The 17500-nt window shown below is 38.4% G+C and overlaps 2 protein-coding genes across 3 annotated transcripts in view; both read left to right on the forward strand.

Moving 5' to 3' along the window:
* Positions 1 to 598, forward strand: part of LOC138000669 (IQ motif and ubiquitin-like domain-containing protein) — a 23047-nt gene extending 22449 nt beyond the window's left edge. The window contains exon 13 of the mRNA XM_068847233.1: positions 276 to 598. Within this exon, the coding sequence (XP_068703334.1) occupies positions 276 to 440 (165 nt within the window). The 3' untranslated portion in view covers positions 441 to 598. The remainder of the gene's footprint in view (positions 1 to 275) is intronic.
* Positions 599 to 2942: 2344 nt separating this feature from the next.
* The window catches only part of LOC138000671 (histone deacetylase 11-like), a 35001-nt gene continuing 20443 nt past the window's right edge, over positions 2943 to 17500 (forward strand). Inside the window, exons 1-9 of one of the 2 annotated variants that reach the window (XM_068847235.1) lie at positions 2943 to 3111; positions 4541 to 4689; positions 4829 to 4929; positions 6545 to 6661; positions 9776 to 9818; positions 10723 to 10799; positions 12440 to 12502; positions 14283 to 14379; positions 17087 to 17156. In XM_068847235.1, coding sequence (XP_068703336.1) covers positions 3062 to 3111; positions 4541 to 4689; positions 4829 to 4929; positions 6545 to 6661; positions 9776 to 9818; positions 10723 to 10799; positions 12440 to 12502; positions 14283 to 14379; positions 17087 to 17156 — 767 coding nt within the window. In that variant the 5' untranslated portion in view covers positions 2943 to 3061. The remainder of the gene's footprint in view (positions 3112 to 4540; positions 4690 to 4828; positions 4930 to 6544; positions 6662 to 9775; positions 9819 to 10722; positions 10800 to 12439; positions 12503 to 14282; positions 14380 to 17086; positions 17157 to 17500) is intronic. The other variant, XM_068847237.1, reaches the window with a different exon arrangement.

Consider the following 17500-nt stretch of genomic DNA (forward strand, 5'->3'; position numbering starts at 1 on the left):
TCGTTATTCAATATCATTGCGATTTCTTGCAGCACTACACTTGCCGTTACCAGAGAATTAAGATTTGCGTTTTGGTGAACGGCAGGCTGATGCTTATCACGAAAGCGTGAAAATTCCATGTTGTCTTTTTCTTTTGTTAAGTTACTTGATATATGTCGCTAAAAGGCAAGAAATGCGCTAAAATTAACAAGTTTCTTTGACCTTCGGCAAATCGCAAATTTCAGCCCGGCTTTTACGGTTTGCTAAATCTCTCTGTTATGGTTTCTCTCTTCCAGGCGTATGGACGAATGTTTATTGGCAAGATTCTTCACAAGCACGTCCTAGCAAGGAACTACTTTTCGCGGCTGCCTGGCATGGCGGAACATATGAAGCAGAAAATATCTGGCCAAACTCGCGGACTAGCGAACAACGGAACAAGGGCCGCACCATTGATAGCTTAAATTAAGCGACTATTCCCTGCTGTTTCCTGTAGTTTTAGAAAATCATTTAATTTACCCGATTTTTTTGTTGGTATTTCAACGTATTTTATTTTCTGAGCATCATAGAAAACTGTGCCATATTGTAAATAAAATTGATAGGTAATAAAACTGAAATGAAGTTTCTTTGGATAAAATCACTCGCTGGCCTATGACCGTATGACCAGTTTGCACAATACGACGTCGTGTCATGTTGGATTTTTTGTGGGAGCGTAAGCAACGAGAACGTTTGGTCAAACGTTACGGCTGGAATCATTTCTGGCATATTTTGTTTATTGAAGCTTGTGTTTGTCACTTGACCAACTTCCGGGTACTTAAGTGGACTACAAACGTGTGCTCTGCAAGGGTGTTCATTACGTTTGCGCTCTACAGAAAAACGTTTTCGTATTTTTTAGGTTTCTTTGGCTTCTTTGGCTTCGCAATTAATGATTATATGAACTTAAAAGAGCGTCTGTTTTGAAGACACATTAAAACGTTGATATACGTGAGGTGCCAATTGAACCATGACGCCTCGTAGCCATGTGTGAATATTGATAAATCGAACATGGCGTATTGGGGACACAGTTCATAAATGAAGTCAAATTAACACATAGCAGATCATTGGTTGGTTTTCGAGGAGAGGGGAAAACCGGAGTTCTCGGAGAAACACCTCGCAGGGCAGAGTAGAGAATCAACAAATCCAACCCACATATGACGCCGAGTCTGGGAATCGAACCTGGTCAACATTGGTTGGAGGCGATTGCTCTCATAAAAGCGCCATACCCGTTCCCCTCCCCTGTTTTATCGCTGGTTTTTTCCGAAAATTTGTGATGTCTGTTTTCGGCTAGCTAAGCAAATGAACAATGAAACACCAAATTATTGCAAGCTCGCCGAAAAAGAGAGTAGAGTGTACAACATGAGCTGGGAGCAAGTTCCAGTCAATAACAGTTCTGGGAAAAAACGAGTATTTGAAAACATCCAGTGGTGGAGAAAAAGTGTTCAATTTCAAATCGTATTTCCTTCGAGTGGCCGTGGAGGAGCGGGTAACATAATCCTCAGATGGAATAGCAACCAGACCTTTTAAAATTGTAAAGGGGATCTCCACTAAAACAGGAATATATCTTTAAAATAGTTAACATAATGCTCACAATCAAAATTGTTCGAAAGTTTTCCAATGGGAACGTTTGTATCCGAAATAAATAAATTTTAAAAACGGTTGTTTTGGTTTTCAAATTTCCCGGGCGCCGCCATCTTGAATAACTGTGACGTGTCATGGTTGCCCCATTGTTTTAAAACAAAAGCTCTTTGTGCAAATACAAAAGAGCAACCATAACACGTCACAACTATTCAAGATGGCGGCGCTCAGGAAATTTGAAAACCAAAACAAGCGTTTTTGAAATTCATTTATTTCGGATACAAACGATTCCATTGGAAAACGTTTGAACAATTTTGATTGTAAACATTATGTTAAATATTTTGAAGCTGTATTCGTGTTTCAGTGGAGGTTTCCTTTAAACATCAAGATCACTCGGTCACGTTTTCTTAGTGATGACAGGTTTAGCCATTTTAGTTTCTGCAATAATTCTGACATGCTTTGTTGCCATGAGTAGGTGTTGGATCTTCTCGAGCTTATCGAAGTTGCGTTTAGTGTATGGGTCCCAGACCGAGCTAGCATAGCAGAGGATGGGTCTTACAAGGCTGAGGTAAGCTCAGGCTTTGACTTCAGGTGAGCAGTTGTACAGGTTTCGTCTAAGTATATTTAGGGAGGAAGATCCTTTCCTTGAGATATAGTCGATGTGTTCGTTCCAGCAAAGAGTATTTGAGATCTGGACACCAAGATAGGGGTGAACATCAGACTCTGACAGTTTGGAGCCATATAGATAGTAAGCATGCTTGAGAGGTGATTTCTTTTTGGTTATGTGGAGAACACGGCATTTAGAAGGATTAAAGGACAGTTTGGAGACAGAGTGGAAGACCAGGTGGAGAGTTTGTCCATGTCAGATTGTAATTTTAAAGGACAGTCATCGGAGGTAAGTTGAAGGTAAATAGCGCAATCGTCAAAAATAATCGGTAAAATTTGCTATTCCACATAGAGGGCATAGCCACGCAGTCGAGAGATTTGCAAGATCTTCGTACGTCTTGGAGTTAATAAACATACATTTGGTATGAAACCAAAAATCACAAATATCACATTGCACTCCTCGCTGATTCAGTTTGACAGGTTTCGCGCACATTCCGCAAGGATATTTGAAGTCACGGAAGTTTAATAAGAAAGGACTTGATGGTAATTACTTTTTTATTTGATTTGTACATGTGCAGTTTCCCTTCACTGGTAGAGTTCAAACTTCTGCTCCGCATAGAATTATCTTACTTTTTTGAGGGGACGGGGGAGGCAGCTCTTTCAGCCTGGCAGAGACTGAGAGAGAAGAGAGAGAGAGAGAGCGAGAGAGCCTGGGTTCGTGGTTGCCCAGTCCCTGGATTCCTACCAGAAAACAAAATGGTGAGTGACAACTTGACGCTCTGCTGAATGTCAGATCTTCGCTGTGCAGTATGCAATCTATCTTGCCACAAGCACGGCTCTAACACACCTAATACCGAACCATAATATGTCAGTGGTAAACAAACTAAAAAAGAAAAAGGAGGGCGAAAGTGATAGGTACGTACGCATAAATCCTCGTTTTTAATGTCATCTGTTATACAAGTCCGCGGCCAATTAAACCTGTCTTTAATATGAAATGATTTATTTTATTGCGATGAGCTGATCGTAGTCAAAGATAAAGCCTTCAACTGACAGATCTGCTTCGTAATGCAGCTAGAAAGAGCTGGATGAAATTTAAGGTCGACCTTAAATCGGCACTACGTAACGACAAGTTTTTGGTGTTTTTCTTCTTCAATTTTTGCTGAAAAGCAGCACGAAATTTTGTTCCAAACCGTAATTTTGTTGTGTTAACCGAAGATCGCATAATATCATTTTTTGGTTGAGTTAGGTTCCGAGATCGATAATGAGCCATAGCAGGTGTTTTCATTAGGGGTATTGAGGAAACCTTTTAACGTTTTGACAAGGAGGAAGCACCACATACCGTTCGGGTTGGCCCAAGGGGCATCCGGTGGAGATCGGTTTCTCTCTTATCTGGTTTCATGGTTCAGGGACCATCATTGTAAGGATAAAACAAGTAGCCTTGATCTTGTGCTGAGTTTTGTAAACGACAATGACCCAGAAAAGCAATGTCAAAACCAAGCTAGTGGTTTTTCTTGTGGATCTAGAAAATCTTTGGAACAAATTTAAAAGTAGTGAACATGATACAGCACTGTGGTGAAAATAGCAGCTCTAGTGTTATAGTCCTTTAAAACTTGCAAATCACATTTACTATTTTTGCATAATTATTCTTCCACAGGTTTTTAGATTATTTAAAAGATTGCAATTTAACATAGTGACTTCCTCCCTGAAAGTTTTGTTACACAGGCTGGCTTTCAATGTGAATAATATTTGCCTGTCATGATTTTGAAAACGAAAATTTAGCTAGAAGTGGTTTATTTTTTCAGTGCAACATACAAGAACATGCAAATACATGTATATATGCCTTTCATATATATTAACTTTCATGATAGCAATGTCTTATTACTTACTGTAATGATTATGCTGGTGTATACAGATTTGCTATGTTGTTTGGTTCACAAAAACAAATCCTACTTCATAATAAAAAGTCAAGCTAAGATATGATCCTTGCAGTTATGAACGCAATTTTAGCAATTGCTCCGAGAAGCCTGAAAAATTCAGGACATCAACGAGGTTTGAACCGGTGATCTTGCAATACCGGTGCGACGCTCTAACCAACTGAGCTCTAAAGCCAGTCTGATGTTGGGAGATGGTCATTTGTGGGTTCTAAAGTTCATTTAATGAATGAATCAATGAACGAAATGATATATGAGATGCCAATAATATTATTGAACTACAGATATGAAATCAGCTAAAGCTATGATCCTATGGTTATTATTAGATAATAATGATAACTTATTATTGGCAGTGATAAATATTATTGATGAATGTTCAATTTTAATTCTTTTTATTTTTATTGATTTCTAAGCACACAAGAATGTCATTTATATGTAGAAATGAGAGCAAATCAGTGGCCAGTAGTGTACAGCGAGGACTACAATATTGGATTCCTAGGCTTAGAAAGGCTTCATCCTTTTGATTCTGGAAAATGGGGAAAAGTTTTTCATTTTCTCAAAGGTACATTTATAATATTACTGTATTAGTATCAATGATCTGTATGTATGGTGTATGTATGTATTGTTTGAAGGCAAGGGTTCTTACCACCCCATCAGCAACCCTGCCAACTTAGTATTGCTATTATTTTTGATTCCCTCAGATGCAAAGATGATCAATGATGAGAGTATTGTGAAACCCAACGAAGTTACTCAAGAAGATCTGTTGGTTGTACACACTCCAGGCTACTTAGACAGCTTACAAGTAGGTTTTTAAGTCCAGTTAATGTGTGTCGGCTTGGAAAGGCCTTGAACTTAATAATGCCCGCATGACACATTCTTTGTCCAAAAATGATTTTGCCAGGTCCAGGATGCAGCCTAGACACACAACTGGTGATTGGGTGTTGAGAAAAATTGAAATTGTGTGATATTTGGAAGGTCAAATAGTGAAGCAGAAAAGTTTGGATTCTGTGGGATTGGCCAAATGAAATAGAATCAAAACTTTTTTGAAATTAATTTTGGAAACAAAAATGAACTCTGTGGTTGCTAATATGTTACACTGTGAAAGAAAACAATGTCATTGTACAGTCAAGGATTAACACCTACGTCATGCATAGAGGTTGGGTTCCCATGAACCTGGGAGCTGGAACCGCTGATCTCAAAGTGAAATACATGTAGGTAGAACACCCAACAGCCTGCCTTACCTGCAACCCGGCCGTGAACTCCACCCACCAAACACAACCCCAGTGCTCAAACCCATCACACTGTACTGGAAGAACAGTGGGGAACCTATTTACAGATAACAACTACTGACTACTACAAAGGGAAGAGGAGGGAGGGGACACTAGAAAATGCGAGCTATACAATACACCGCATACATGTATGCTGATCAGCTGCAGAGTAAAACTACATATACGAGCACACGCATTATTAAAGGTGCACACATTAAGACCTTACATTATCAGAATATCTCCAACCCAGAACAGACATGGCAACACCTGAAAAAAAATGCCAGTATACAGCTATTTCGAGAAAGTTTGTCAAGAATAAAGTGCACGCGACAATCCCGAAAGGTAATATGGGATATGATCAATACAGTGTTTCTAACGACTGTAGCTGTCGAACCTACTTTTGTTGCTTTCCTTCAGCACTCGCAAACATGTATCAGTGGCCTCCCGTTCGATTCTTTTAAATTTCTTTGAAAAACAGTGCACTTAAAATCACCCACAATACCTTTCAGGATTGTCGCGTGCACTTTTTCCGACAACCTTTCTCAAAATAGCTGTATTTGCTAATGGTCTGTCAGCAGAGTGCATCATACACCCACAAAAATTAATGCCAACGCCATAGGCATGCTAATTTAAAGCACTAAGTGCAGTTTCCTTTTATTAGTTATTAATAAAGTTAAATTACATTTAACCCTATAAAGCAATTCAAAATTTTGTGGCAGACTTTTATTGAAGTTGAATTTAAAGTCCTGCTTGTCTTGGAACTGGTCTGAAGGCAATTACAATCAAGTTATAATTAAGGGTGCGTTCGATTGACCATATTCCGGAATAAGAATATGTGGAGTGATAATTCAAAACGTTTTGAAGCAATAAGGATAATAAAGATATGTTTAAATTTAATTTAGCATATTAGCAGGTGTTTGACAATTTTAATGTGAATCTCCGTAAAAACGAAGGATTTCTAACTTCTATTCCATGTAATAATTCCAATTCCGGAATACAGCCAATCGAACGCACCCTAAGTACAAAATAAATGTAAAATTTATTGAAAGAAACAACTTTCATTAATCACTGGTCCTGTACATTTTGTCTGCTCCTGTTCTTAAAAAAAAATTGCTGGGGCAAAATTAATGCTTTTTTTCATTTCACCAGTGGAGTGCTCGTGTTGCCATGATATGTGAGGTGCCTCCTCTTGCCCTTCTGCCAAATTTCTTAGTGCAAAGAAAAGTGTTGAGACCGATGAGGATACAGACTGGTGGATCAATACTGGTTGGTAGACATGCATTGAAGTACAAACAATTTAAATATTAAACCTATCATTAAAATTCCAACCTCTCAATTGTTTTTCTGGCATTGTGATTTAAGCTCATTCAGTTCAGTTGTCTTCTCACTGAAACAAGTTTTAAGTTCTTTTGTAGAAATGAAATGAGTCAGAGTTTATTGAAATATTATTACAAAATTAATACAAAGTTATTGCATGACTTGTATGTTGGATATGAGATTAGAGATAATATTAGCCAATGTGTGCTGATGTATTATTGTATTAACTTAAAGATATAGATTTAGCCGGGCCTTGAAGCGGAACTCCCATGTTAGTTATTACAATAAGTTAACCTGGTTTGAGCTTGCGATCCAATCGAAACCAAGTACCTGGTCAGAATGTGATCAACTTACAAAAAACAGCTGATCTCAATGAGCACTAAACTTGATCCTGCGATATGGTTACATGATAGTGGTCAGCAGATACCTTGTTTTCACAGGTGTCAATTTACCATAACATGGGTGTCCAATGTTGAAAGATGTACACTTTTAACTAGCTGGAGACAAGTATTGAACTTGAGCCTGCGATATGGTCATGTGATACTGGTCACAGTGACATACATGGATGGGTGGGCGGTAGTAAGGTCTTACTGTGACCAAAACCAAATTTTCTTGCATAGATGGGCTACCATATTTTCTTACCGATGGTGCTCTGTGTGCACGGAGCTCTGCTATTATTATACATGCTGATAATTACCAGTGTGCACTATAATTACAGGATAATTAAATTAACAACTGCATCAAGCTGTATGAACAGTTGGTGCCTGGAATGTCGAGGAGCCTCCACTGTGATCAGCCGGCCCCAGTTGACAGTAAAACGCTCCCATGGCTAGAGATGCTTGTAACCCAGCCACACCGTGCCAAAGCGATCTCTGGACTGACTAAAGAACAGTTGAGAGCCTAAAGCCCTGGTCAAATGGTGCATGATAGTTGACGATAGGTGGAGACCTAAAACTATCATGAACTATCGTCAACTATCACATGCACAGTGAGATGCTCGCATGTCTATGTCTCTGTGAAAGTGGCATCGTGAAAAGTTGCAAACACATTGCTAGACTAAGTATGAACATTTCAAGGTGAAAGAGGGCGGCAACCTGTTTAGTTGCCCTTGACTTTTTGGATGATATAACGAAAGATGAAGCTAGATTATAAGTGACACTTCTTTTTCTGTTCATCTTCTTCCTCATCGCAATCAAGATTTCCATTATATTCTTGATCTTTGTTTTGTTGATTTTTTTTTTTCATTTTCCTTGTTTATACATGTACTTTCATTAACCAGGCTAACAATAACAAGGCTTTCAATAACCAGGCTAGGTTAAAACCCCATCAAACGCCATCCAGATGTTTGTATTGATGGAGGTGATCAGGGAGGGAGGGTGAAAGGGGGAGAATTGCCCTACAAAAGAAGGGCTGGGCTAATTCCAGGAATCCTGGACAGAGGATGAAACTCTGAAGATGCTTGTTGACCTTAACAAAGACAGCTGACTCAGTGGAGATAATTAAAGCCCCTTGAAAAGAACAGGTGTATGACCACACTGCCTTAATGAAAACATAGGAACATGGGTTGCTGGGCAGAGTGTCTGAGTGAGAACTATTGGACATGTAGGAATGGCAAACCGGGGCAATGGAACCAATTAACAATCAGTAATGGTATGACTGCACAATAGCCAACTGCAATAGTAACAAAATGGTGAATGAGGAAAAACAGGAACAGGGCCAACTGGGCATTGAAAGCCAACAACTTGAACTTGAACTGGAAAGTACATGTGTAACAAAGAGAACAAATGTGGACTGGTAGGGGTAGGCCGTGCGCCAATGCTCCCCGCTACAGACCTCACAGGCATATTGAGAAAATCAACTACGGTCAAAAGGCCAACAATATTGCCAGCATGCAGAAATGGCAAAATTGGGATTGTGGTCCTTACTGGTCAGAGCTGAGGGGTCTTTGACCTGGCGAGAACTTGCTGCAGAGGAGGGTTTCTTGGGAGCAAAGTTTGAAGATTGGACCAGTCCCTTAGACCAGAAGCTCTTGCCTCGTTGTCAAATGCTGAAATGTATTGTTGCTGCGCTCATCCTGGAATTTTTAGCCATACTGCAATACTGTCCAAGAGCATTTGAGTTTTGGTTTCATTAACTTTCAATTGAGAGTATCTGGGAGAAAGTCTGTGAGTTTAATAGATGAACTCACCACTAATAATTTTGCTCACGACTTTGTTAGGGATGGGAGACTAGCCAGAGCCAATGACAAAATCTTTTGTGACAAGTGGGGCCAAAGAAGAAATGGCGAGAAATGACGAGGCGACACAATCCCCAATTCTAGTTGGCTGATAGCACTCAGACTCTGGTGATCTTAAATAGGGATGGGAATTTATCAAAAATCGGGTTCAAACGAGTGCGAAAAGTGGAAATGAAACAAGGAACAGAGATGCTACCTGTAGAGGTGGTTGGGTGTTGCTGTTGGCTACCAGGAATTTGAATACTAAATATTAATACTGATGGGGATGACATTACTTTGTGACTCATGCTGGAAGGGACACTTTGAAATTCAACCTGAATTGCCACTGTAAACAATCTGATAGGGCTTTTTTTTAATAGACAACATGGCCTGGGCCAGCATATCCCTGTTTATACACATACATGGACAGGTGGAGGATGTACATGTCAAGGTCCTCGACGAAGTAGTTGTTGATGGCACTGTTCTTAAAGAAGGGGAAGGAGAAGATGTCGTTGACCACATGTCAGTGGAAAGGTTGTTGTTTGTCAAGGAAGACATGATTTATTGTACTGACAGGCAGAAAAGATAAGAACTTGTTAATGCTACCAGAAAAAAACGCTAAATGAATACAAAACGTATAATGCTCAGCCAACGTAGCTCAAGAATGTCTGCTACTGCTACACTGACACTGCTTGGTCTACATGAGCCTGTTCAGATGGGAATGAACCGCTGACCGCTATGAACCTAACTGCTCTTCACTAGTTGTTGACCTAAATACACAGAAAGCCTGCATCTCTTTGTTTGTTCAATAATTGCATGTTAACCACATTTAAAGTGTTTCATTCTAGGCAGCCAAACTTGCAGTTGAAAGAGGTTGGGCAATCAATATAGGTATGAAGAATTAATTTTGCTTCTTGTAGAGACTTTTCATTGAATTCATACAGCAGTTGCACACATGTCGTTAGTGCAGGTTAATAAGTACATTAAGTCAATTTGCAAGCTACCCTGTAGCAGTAGCAAACTCTTGGATAGGAATTTTTCTGGGTGTTTGCCCAGGTTATTGTGTTTTAAAGCTCAAGTTGCGACTGATTGCTCAGATCAAGTGTAAGAAAAACTGTTTTTTCAACCAATCAAGCAACTTTCTTCCCATGATCTTTAATTTGTTTGGTCGTTCTTGTTTGTTAATAATGACCAAGTCGGGTCTCCTTGCACTAATAATAATAATGATAATAATAATAGTAATCTTGATTAATAACAATTTAGATGTAGAACTTAACAAAAAGAAAAGACGTTTCGAGGACATCTTGTCCTCATTATCAAGTGAAAGGAAAAATTCAGTGTTGAAATTTAAAGGAGCGAATATACAATAATTTAAGATAATTACATGAACAGTTTTGCCCTTAGGGAGTCGCTTTGAATGTTAAAAGGTGGTTTTTCCTTTTGTATGAACAACATTTCATACAAAAGGCGTTCAAATTATTTTGCTCTTGCATTCAAAGTGACTCCCTAAGGGCAAACTGTTTATGTAAATTAACATAATTGTATATATGCGCTCCTTTAAATTTCAACACTGAATTGTTCCTTTCACTTGATAAATATGAGGACAAGATGTCCTCGAAACGTTGTGTAATTAACTTAGTATCTCTTTTCTTTTTGTTAAATAATAATAATAATAATAACAATAATAATAATAATAATTATTCTTATTATTATATAAATTATTATTATGTCCAAGTGAAATTATAACATCAGTGCTTGTCAAGAATTGTAATTGTCATCGTTCATTTTGTTACAGGTGGAGGTTTTCATCATTGCTCTGGATCAAGAGGGGGAGGCTTCTGTGCTTATGCTGACATTACCTTAGCAATAAAGGTACTATTAATAAGTTTTCTTTTTTTTTTTCATGAGTAAACTCTGACTTAAGCTTCTTTGTTACTGGCAAATCCATGGAATTCAATAAAAATATATTGGTGGTGAATGGGTGTACATGTATAACGCCAAAACTCCTTTCTGTTAAATAAATTCTGTGCAGTCATTCAAAACCTGTCGTAATTTGGTCTACATGTACCACCAAACAAGTAAGGGTTCACTATTGGAACTGATGCCGCGCAAAGTACTTTGTGTTAAGATCTCGGTAAAGGTAGTCTACATGTACATGTAAATTTGGGCGTCTTTTGGATGTATCATGTCAATCACATGTGAAAGGATTGGGTGTCAATTGACAGCCTTCACGCACGATCTGCTCCCTTAGCACATGCCTGAATGCTGATTGGCTAAGCATAATTGGCTTTAAAGTAGGGGGTGGAGTTATTCAGCAGACCATGGACTGCACACGAAATCTTGAAGCCTGATTTTGTAGGGCTTTATTTTGATTCCAAAATTACATCTTCAGTTCTAATAAGATGATTGTACTACTGTAACAGTAACTCCAAATATTAGGTGTGAGGAATTTTTTGTTTGTCTTCGGAGACTGATTTTATGGCACTTTTTTTCTTCCCGAATTAAGTACATTAATAATGAGATGAGAGTTTCAACTTTGATGCATGATATTTCCTTCAACTCGTTACATACATCTGTATCAAGAATTCCTCACACACTGTTGGAGTGCATTCATCTGTGACTAAGTTGCAACAAAGTGTGGTTGTTTTCTCAATAAAGCGAAGGGGCAGGAGCTTCTGCAGCAGACTCGGTCGTTCTAAGTTTGACGCTTCAAAACTAAAAGGCAATATTAAATACCAAAAAATTAAAACTTCATTCAAATAATTCAATCTGTTAGCTTTAATATGATGATTACATAGTTTGACCATGTACACCTCATTTTCCTTACCAAGACCTTAAGTGAAAACAGCCGTGGCAACGTTATCTTCAGTTGGGACTTCTGTTTGTCACTCTTTTAACTGTCTTTTGAGTGTAATGTAGCCTGGGAGCGGGCTGTCTTTGTGAACAGCCTGCTCGCAGGCTAATTTAAGTGTAATTGCCAGCACAGTCGTAGCGTAGTGGGTATCACTCGCTGGCAGACTGCAGCGCTCCGGGTTCGTGTCCCGGCTCATCCCCTCCAAAGTTCACTCAGCTTTCCATCCATTCGTGGTGGGTAAAATGAGCACCATTATTACTGGGGACAAGTTGTGCATGCAGCGGGATTGGAGTGGCGCCCACCCCTGCCGTGAGTTGCAACAGATGTCTTAAGTTACGGTAGAAGCTAATGAAAAAGGAGCCTCCGGGTTGCCTTCGACTTCGGTCAGCCTCTTGTCTTGTCTTGCCAGTTACACTATATATGAATGAACCAGTTTCCTCTTTCTGAGGTGTTGACTTGGCATTAATTAAGTTTTAAGCTTAAATAGGAGAAACAGGGGGCAACAAGGTTTTCAGACAAAGAATTTAAAGGAACTTGGGAATCAAAGAAAGTTGTTATCCTGTACATCAGACACTGAATAATACAGGATCTTTGAGATCAGTGTTTGTTTTAAAAGCCAATAAATTTCTAACCCTCTTGTTCATTTTCCCCTGATCAGTTTCTATTCAAGGAAGTGGCTTGTGTTTCTAAAGCAATGATTATTGATCTTGATGCACATCAGGTAACCTATTGCTTTGATCTTTAATATTAGAAACAAAAACTGAATTTGAGTTGAAACAAGTTTAATATGGCTGGGCAATTGGAAACCTTAAAGGGGCAGTGTCATGCAATGACATGTGTGCAGTATTTTTCACATAATTTCAGAGATTTTAACAGAAGTTACACTTTTGCTTTTTTCTGTTTAAGTCTAGACTAAATAATTATGTCTTTAGAAAAGCACTAAAATGTATATTAATCTATTATTGATGATTTGGAGTCCAAGAAATAAATTTAAAGGGAATACAAATATCATGCGATGTTTGTTCACTGATGGCTGAATTCAGTGAAGTGTGATGGGAAAGACTTTCGGCGGTTCAAGCACTCTTCCAGAAATATATTTGTTGTCTATGATATAGTACCAAACATAATTATGATCAGATTAACATGTATGCCATTTCAAAGCTGAAAGAGAGTGCATTTATTTCCAAGAGAAGACTTTGAAGTTGAACGACGGAAAGTAGAGAAAAAATTCAGCCGTATTTTACTCACCACTTGCGGTTTTATAATTAATTTTTGTGCAACAAACAAATGGCAAATAAACACAATCAGTTCAGTTCCGCTCAATGCATTTCTTCAAAATATTCAATACAGATTTCAGAGCGGAGAAAGCTTAGAGTAACGTTTATCAGCAAACGATGATGTGGGGGTCTCTGACATTTTAAGTGACTCGCTACAAATTAGCCACAAAGACGGACTTCGATCCTTGTTGATACCAAAACGGCTGACACTTTGATTACTCCATATGTTGAATTTCTCATGAATTCACACCTTAAAAAGTTACTCTTCATTGCCTTGCTGCACTGGTATTTTGACTGCTCTGCTTTGGTTTTTTGAGGAGATTGAATCAATATTTGTGCACTGAGTATGGGGAATCGATCTGGATGTGACAGTGGTCACCACATTGTCTGCACCTCTCCAAACTTGAAAAGTTCTGGCTGAATTTTTCAAGTTTCGATTCAAAAACCTGGCACATGCACATCCATGGCAGTGCCCCTTTAACTGGCAAATAATCTATGTAATATAACTATGTCTCACAGGGTTCAAATCTTCATGAATCTACATTAATCGTACAGTATCTGTATTGACAAGCTAAATTTAGCTTCTTGTCAAGCGGGTCTAAAATACAGGTCACATTCCACAGGTCAAGACTAGAAGTGCCTGCTACACTGATCATGTGTGACCTGTGATTTAATTAGAGCTTCCACTTCTTGTCAGATGCTGTAATATACCATTGGGGATTAAAAGATTTTATAAGTGGAGAGTGTATTCATTAATTAAAAGTTGTTATGAACAGCTGCAGTTCATCTCCTAATATAAATAACCACTCATTTGGCAAATTTTTTTATGCGCAGAGGGGATTTTTTGAAAAGTGACATTGAAATGTTCAATTTTTTGGCACTTGGCAGGTTTTTGTTTAGTATTTTCATACAGTGTCCTCTTAATGTGATTATGGTGAATGATGCCACAGATTGTCAAATGAAATTTTGTATTTTAGTCCTTTATATGAATCAGGTAAATGCAGTATACAGCTGGACAGTTGTGTGACCTGAAAATAGTCTATGAATATTTATGAGTGCTAATTTAAGGGTAAAGCTGTCTTGTATTATTTGTTAATGGCATTTGTAGGATTTCAAATGATCATAATCATTGTCACTGACAATTTGTGAATTAGGGACGAAGAATTCATGCCAACAAGTACATGTACAAATGTGCTGTAAGGTTTTTTTTTTGTATCTTAATAGGGAAATGGGCATGAGGCTGATTTTGATAAGGATGACCAAGTTTACATTATGGATGTTTATAATGCTTTTATCTACCCTGGCGATATTAAGGTCAAAAGTAAGTCAACATTAGAGCGACAGTTTTATGGTTACAGTAGTTACCATTACTGACTGTAGTAGAATACAGTACTGACAGTATACCCAGTAGGGGTATAATAAATTATTGATGTGGGTTACTGAGGGTTTTATAGTATATGGGATGTATACAAAAAATTAATATGGACCCCAGGTCCATGGACCACTACTGTGGACAGGGTCCATGGACCCCTTCATGGACCTGGTCCATGGACTGCCCCTGAGGACCACCACTCATTTTGTGATGTTACAAGCTGAAAAATCTTTACACGAAAAGAGAGAAGTGATCCTCGCACTTATCTGCCAGCAGACAATTTATAAATAAGCAATTGTCTCTTATAGACACCTGAAGAATTCGGGTGGAGCCCAATTGACCTCTGCGATGTGAGGAGGGTTTATAGGAGCAAGTCAATTTGTTGGGCTTCTTTGTTCTGTTAAAGAAATGGTTGAATGAAGTGAATGTATAATTTGAAGTGTGGGTTACAGACGAATCCCTTTAGAGCAACTGAATATATTATAGGTATATCCATAACAGACAATAAGTTTGTTGCTAATAAATCAGTAGCCCGTAACTAGCAATGAACAACTACATGTACCCCTGTGGACCATCTGTCATTTTGTAAAGTTATATGCAGAAAAATCTTCGCACGAAAGAGAGAAGCGATCGTCGCGCTTAATCCATGATATGTTGCAGAGCCTGCATTCTCGTCACCAGAGCCTCGGGTCGGGTTGACCCAAGGCTCTGGGAAACTCTGCATAGCAGAACATGCGCTGTAGGGTTCTTACAGCCAAAAATTGGCTATTTGAACCTTACGGCGTCTGCTCACTCTTTGTGCTAACATGGATGCACCAATTAGAGACGCTTTTGATTGTTCTTCACGAAAACCAATGAGAAGACACTTTGTTTCAGGGTTCCCCAGAGCTCTTCTCTCCCTCGGTCAAGAGAAGAGCTCTGGGGTCGAGATTGGCAGAGCCTGGTGTCATATTCTACACATACATGTATGGTTCTTAAACTCACATACATACCTGAAAAATGTATTTGAATGCCTTTGTGAGTAGGTAACACTCCCAAAATAGATTTGACTTGAGTGTGAGCTGTTCGACTCACAATGGCTCCTTCCGTACAATTGTGTGAAATTACCAAAAAAATGGACAAAGATTTTTTTAATACTGCTCCATGAAGATACTGCTCCAAGGAAAAATATGAAATAAAAAATTAGGGTCACTGTTGCGTTGAACAAGAGACCAAACACGCCAATGCGGAGAAAGAACCGTATTAATTAAATAACAAGGCAATTCAATCTAAAATACAAAGAAATTGCGTTGGCACTTGGCCTTACAAATGTTTAAAATTAAGAAACAGAAAATTATTGCAAATAAACTAATAGAAACTTACTGAAAACTTATTTCTTGACTGTCTCCATAATTGATGTACACTGTTCCAAGTGGTTAGGTAAAACTTTGGCGAATAACTGGTTACCAAACATGATGAACAACTGGTTAGCGTGGTTGTGTCTGCACAACTGAAAATCTTAGATTACGCGACTTTAAATCAAATGCTCTATGCGATGAGCCTTGCGACATAATTATAAATAATTATTTAAGAAGAGAGCATGTGCAACATTAAACGTAAACAGTGCGTGCATTTAACCTTAACTCATAAAAACAAAGCTGAATGTTCGGCGACACAGTCACCATACTTGTTCAGGAAAGAATAGCCGTTCCTTGATGGATTAAGCTTGGCATCAATGAAAAATCTGCTATTTTATAAAAAGATACGGGCAATTTAGGTTACTCAAGGATATAGTCTGGATAGAGGCTCCGTGTGATGGGCTCTTGGTATGGGTCAGGCAAGTTGTTTCCACTGATTACTCAGTGTGACGGTGCCGGTCAGCGGCTGCGTGTGGGGGTGGTTCCCGCTTCCAGGGTTGCCATGGATACCTCCCCTTTGGCTTATGGCATCTGCTTCCCGTTAACCTTTTAGGCACCAGTTCCCAAGCTCATCTATTTGTGATGAGTTTAACAAACGTTAGGGATTGTTTACTATTATATAGTTTTGGTGGAATTCAGTCAGCATGAATTAAGTGAATGCTCAAACTTACTGAACATACTGTAGATACTGGAACATAATTATTAGATCATACATGTACATCTATAGAAAGGTTGACCATAGGACATTCCATTTCCTTGCTGAAAAAAAACCTTGAACATCTAGAGTGAAAAATAAATTAATGTACTCTCCCAGTATAACCCCTGGTGAACTTGGCAGTTCATCTAGGATCTTGAACAGCATCCCTCTAGATAGCATGCAGGCTGAACAATGTCACTTGACTTAATTTACATGGTAATGCAACTATTTTGGGGGATGGTAAACTGTATCTGTGTTCTGTTTCCCTCCCTTTTTCTGCTGTCAAGCACCTACATGTATTTTTTTTGCTGGGCAAAAAGAGTTGAGACGTTTTCCAGTTGACCAGTTTTTCAAATAACTGGACCAACAATGCCCCTGGCCCCCATCCAGCCTCGGTGAGCAAATAACCCATCCGTGTCTCAACACTCCTTTTGGGGGAGGGGCAGCTATACCATTGAGGTATACTTCATACCACAAATTAATTAAGAGCTCTTTTGATATGAGCAATGAATGACTTAATATCAATTTTTTTAGCCTAATTACTAATAAACTGTCTGATTAGGTGCAATAAAGAAAAACATTGAGTTATTTCATGGGACAGATGATGCACAATACATTCCATTGTTAAAGAAGTAAGTACTTTAATTTATTATTGGTCATGGAACATTGGAAACTTTGTGATCTGCTACGCTTACATGGACAGAAGTTTTATGTTCACTTGATGTGACAGAGCATTAATTAATTTATTAATCTTTTGATTGTTATGGTGAATATTTGAAAAGATAATAATTTTAATATTAGGGCCTCATTTGTTGTTCTGAAAACCACATTTTCTGGAAGTATTACATGTACCTGCTAACGTGCCCTTAATAATAACAATTAATTATAATTATGTTTCTTATTTTTTTATTATTTACATTTTGCATATTTGAAAGGCACACTGAAATAATCTGCCACTTGACTGGACAACTACATT

The sequence above is a fragment of the Montipora foliosa genome, chromosome 4 (assembly GCF_036669935.1).
Source record: "Montipora foliosa isolate CH-2021 chromosome 4, ASM3666993v2, whole genome shotgun sequence".
Classification (NCBI taxonomy): domain Eukaryota; kingdom Metazoa; phylum Cnidaria; class Anthozoa; order Scleractinia; family Acroporidae; genus Montipora; species Montipora foliosa.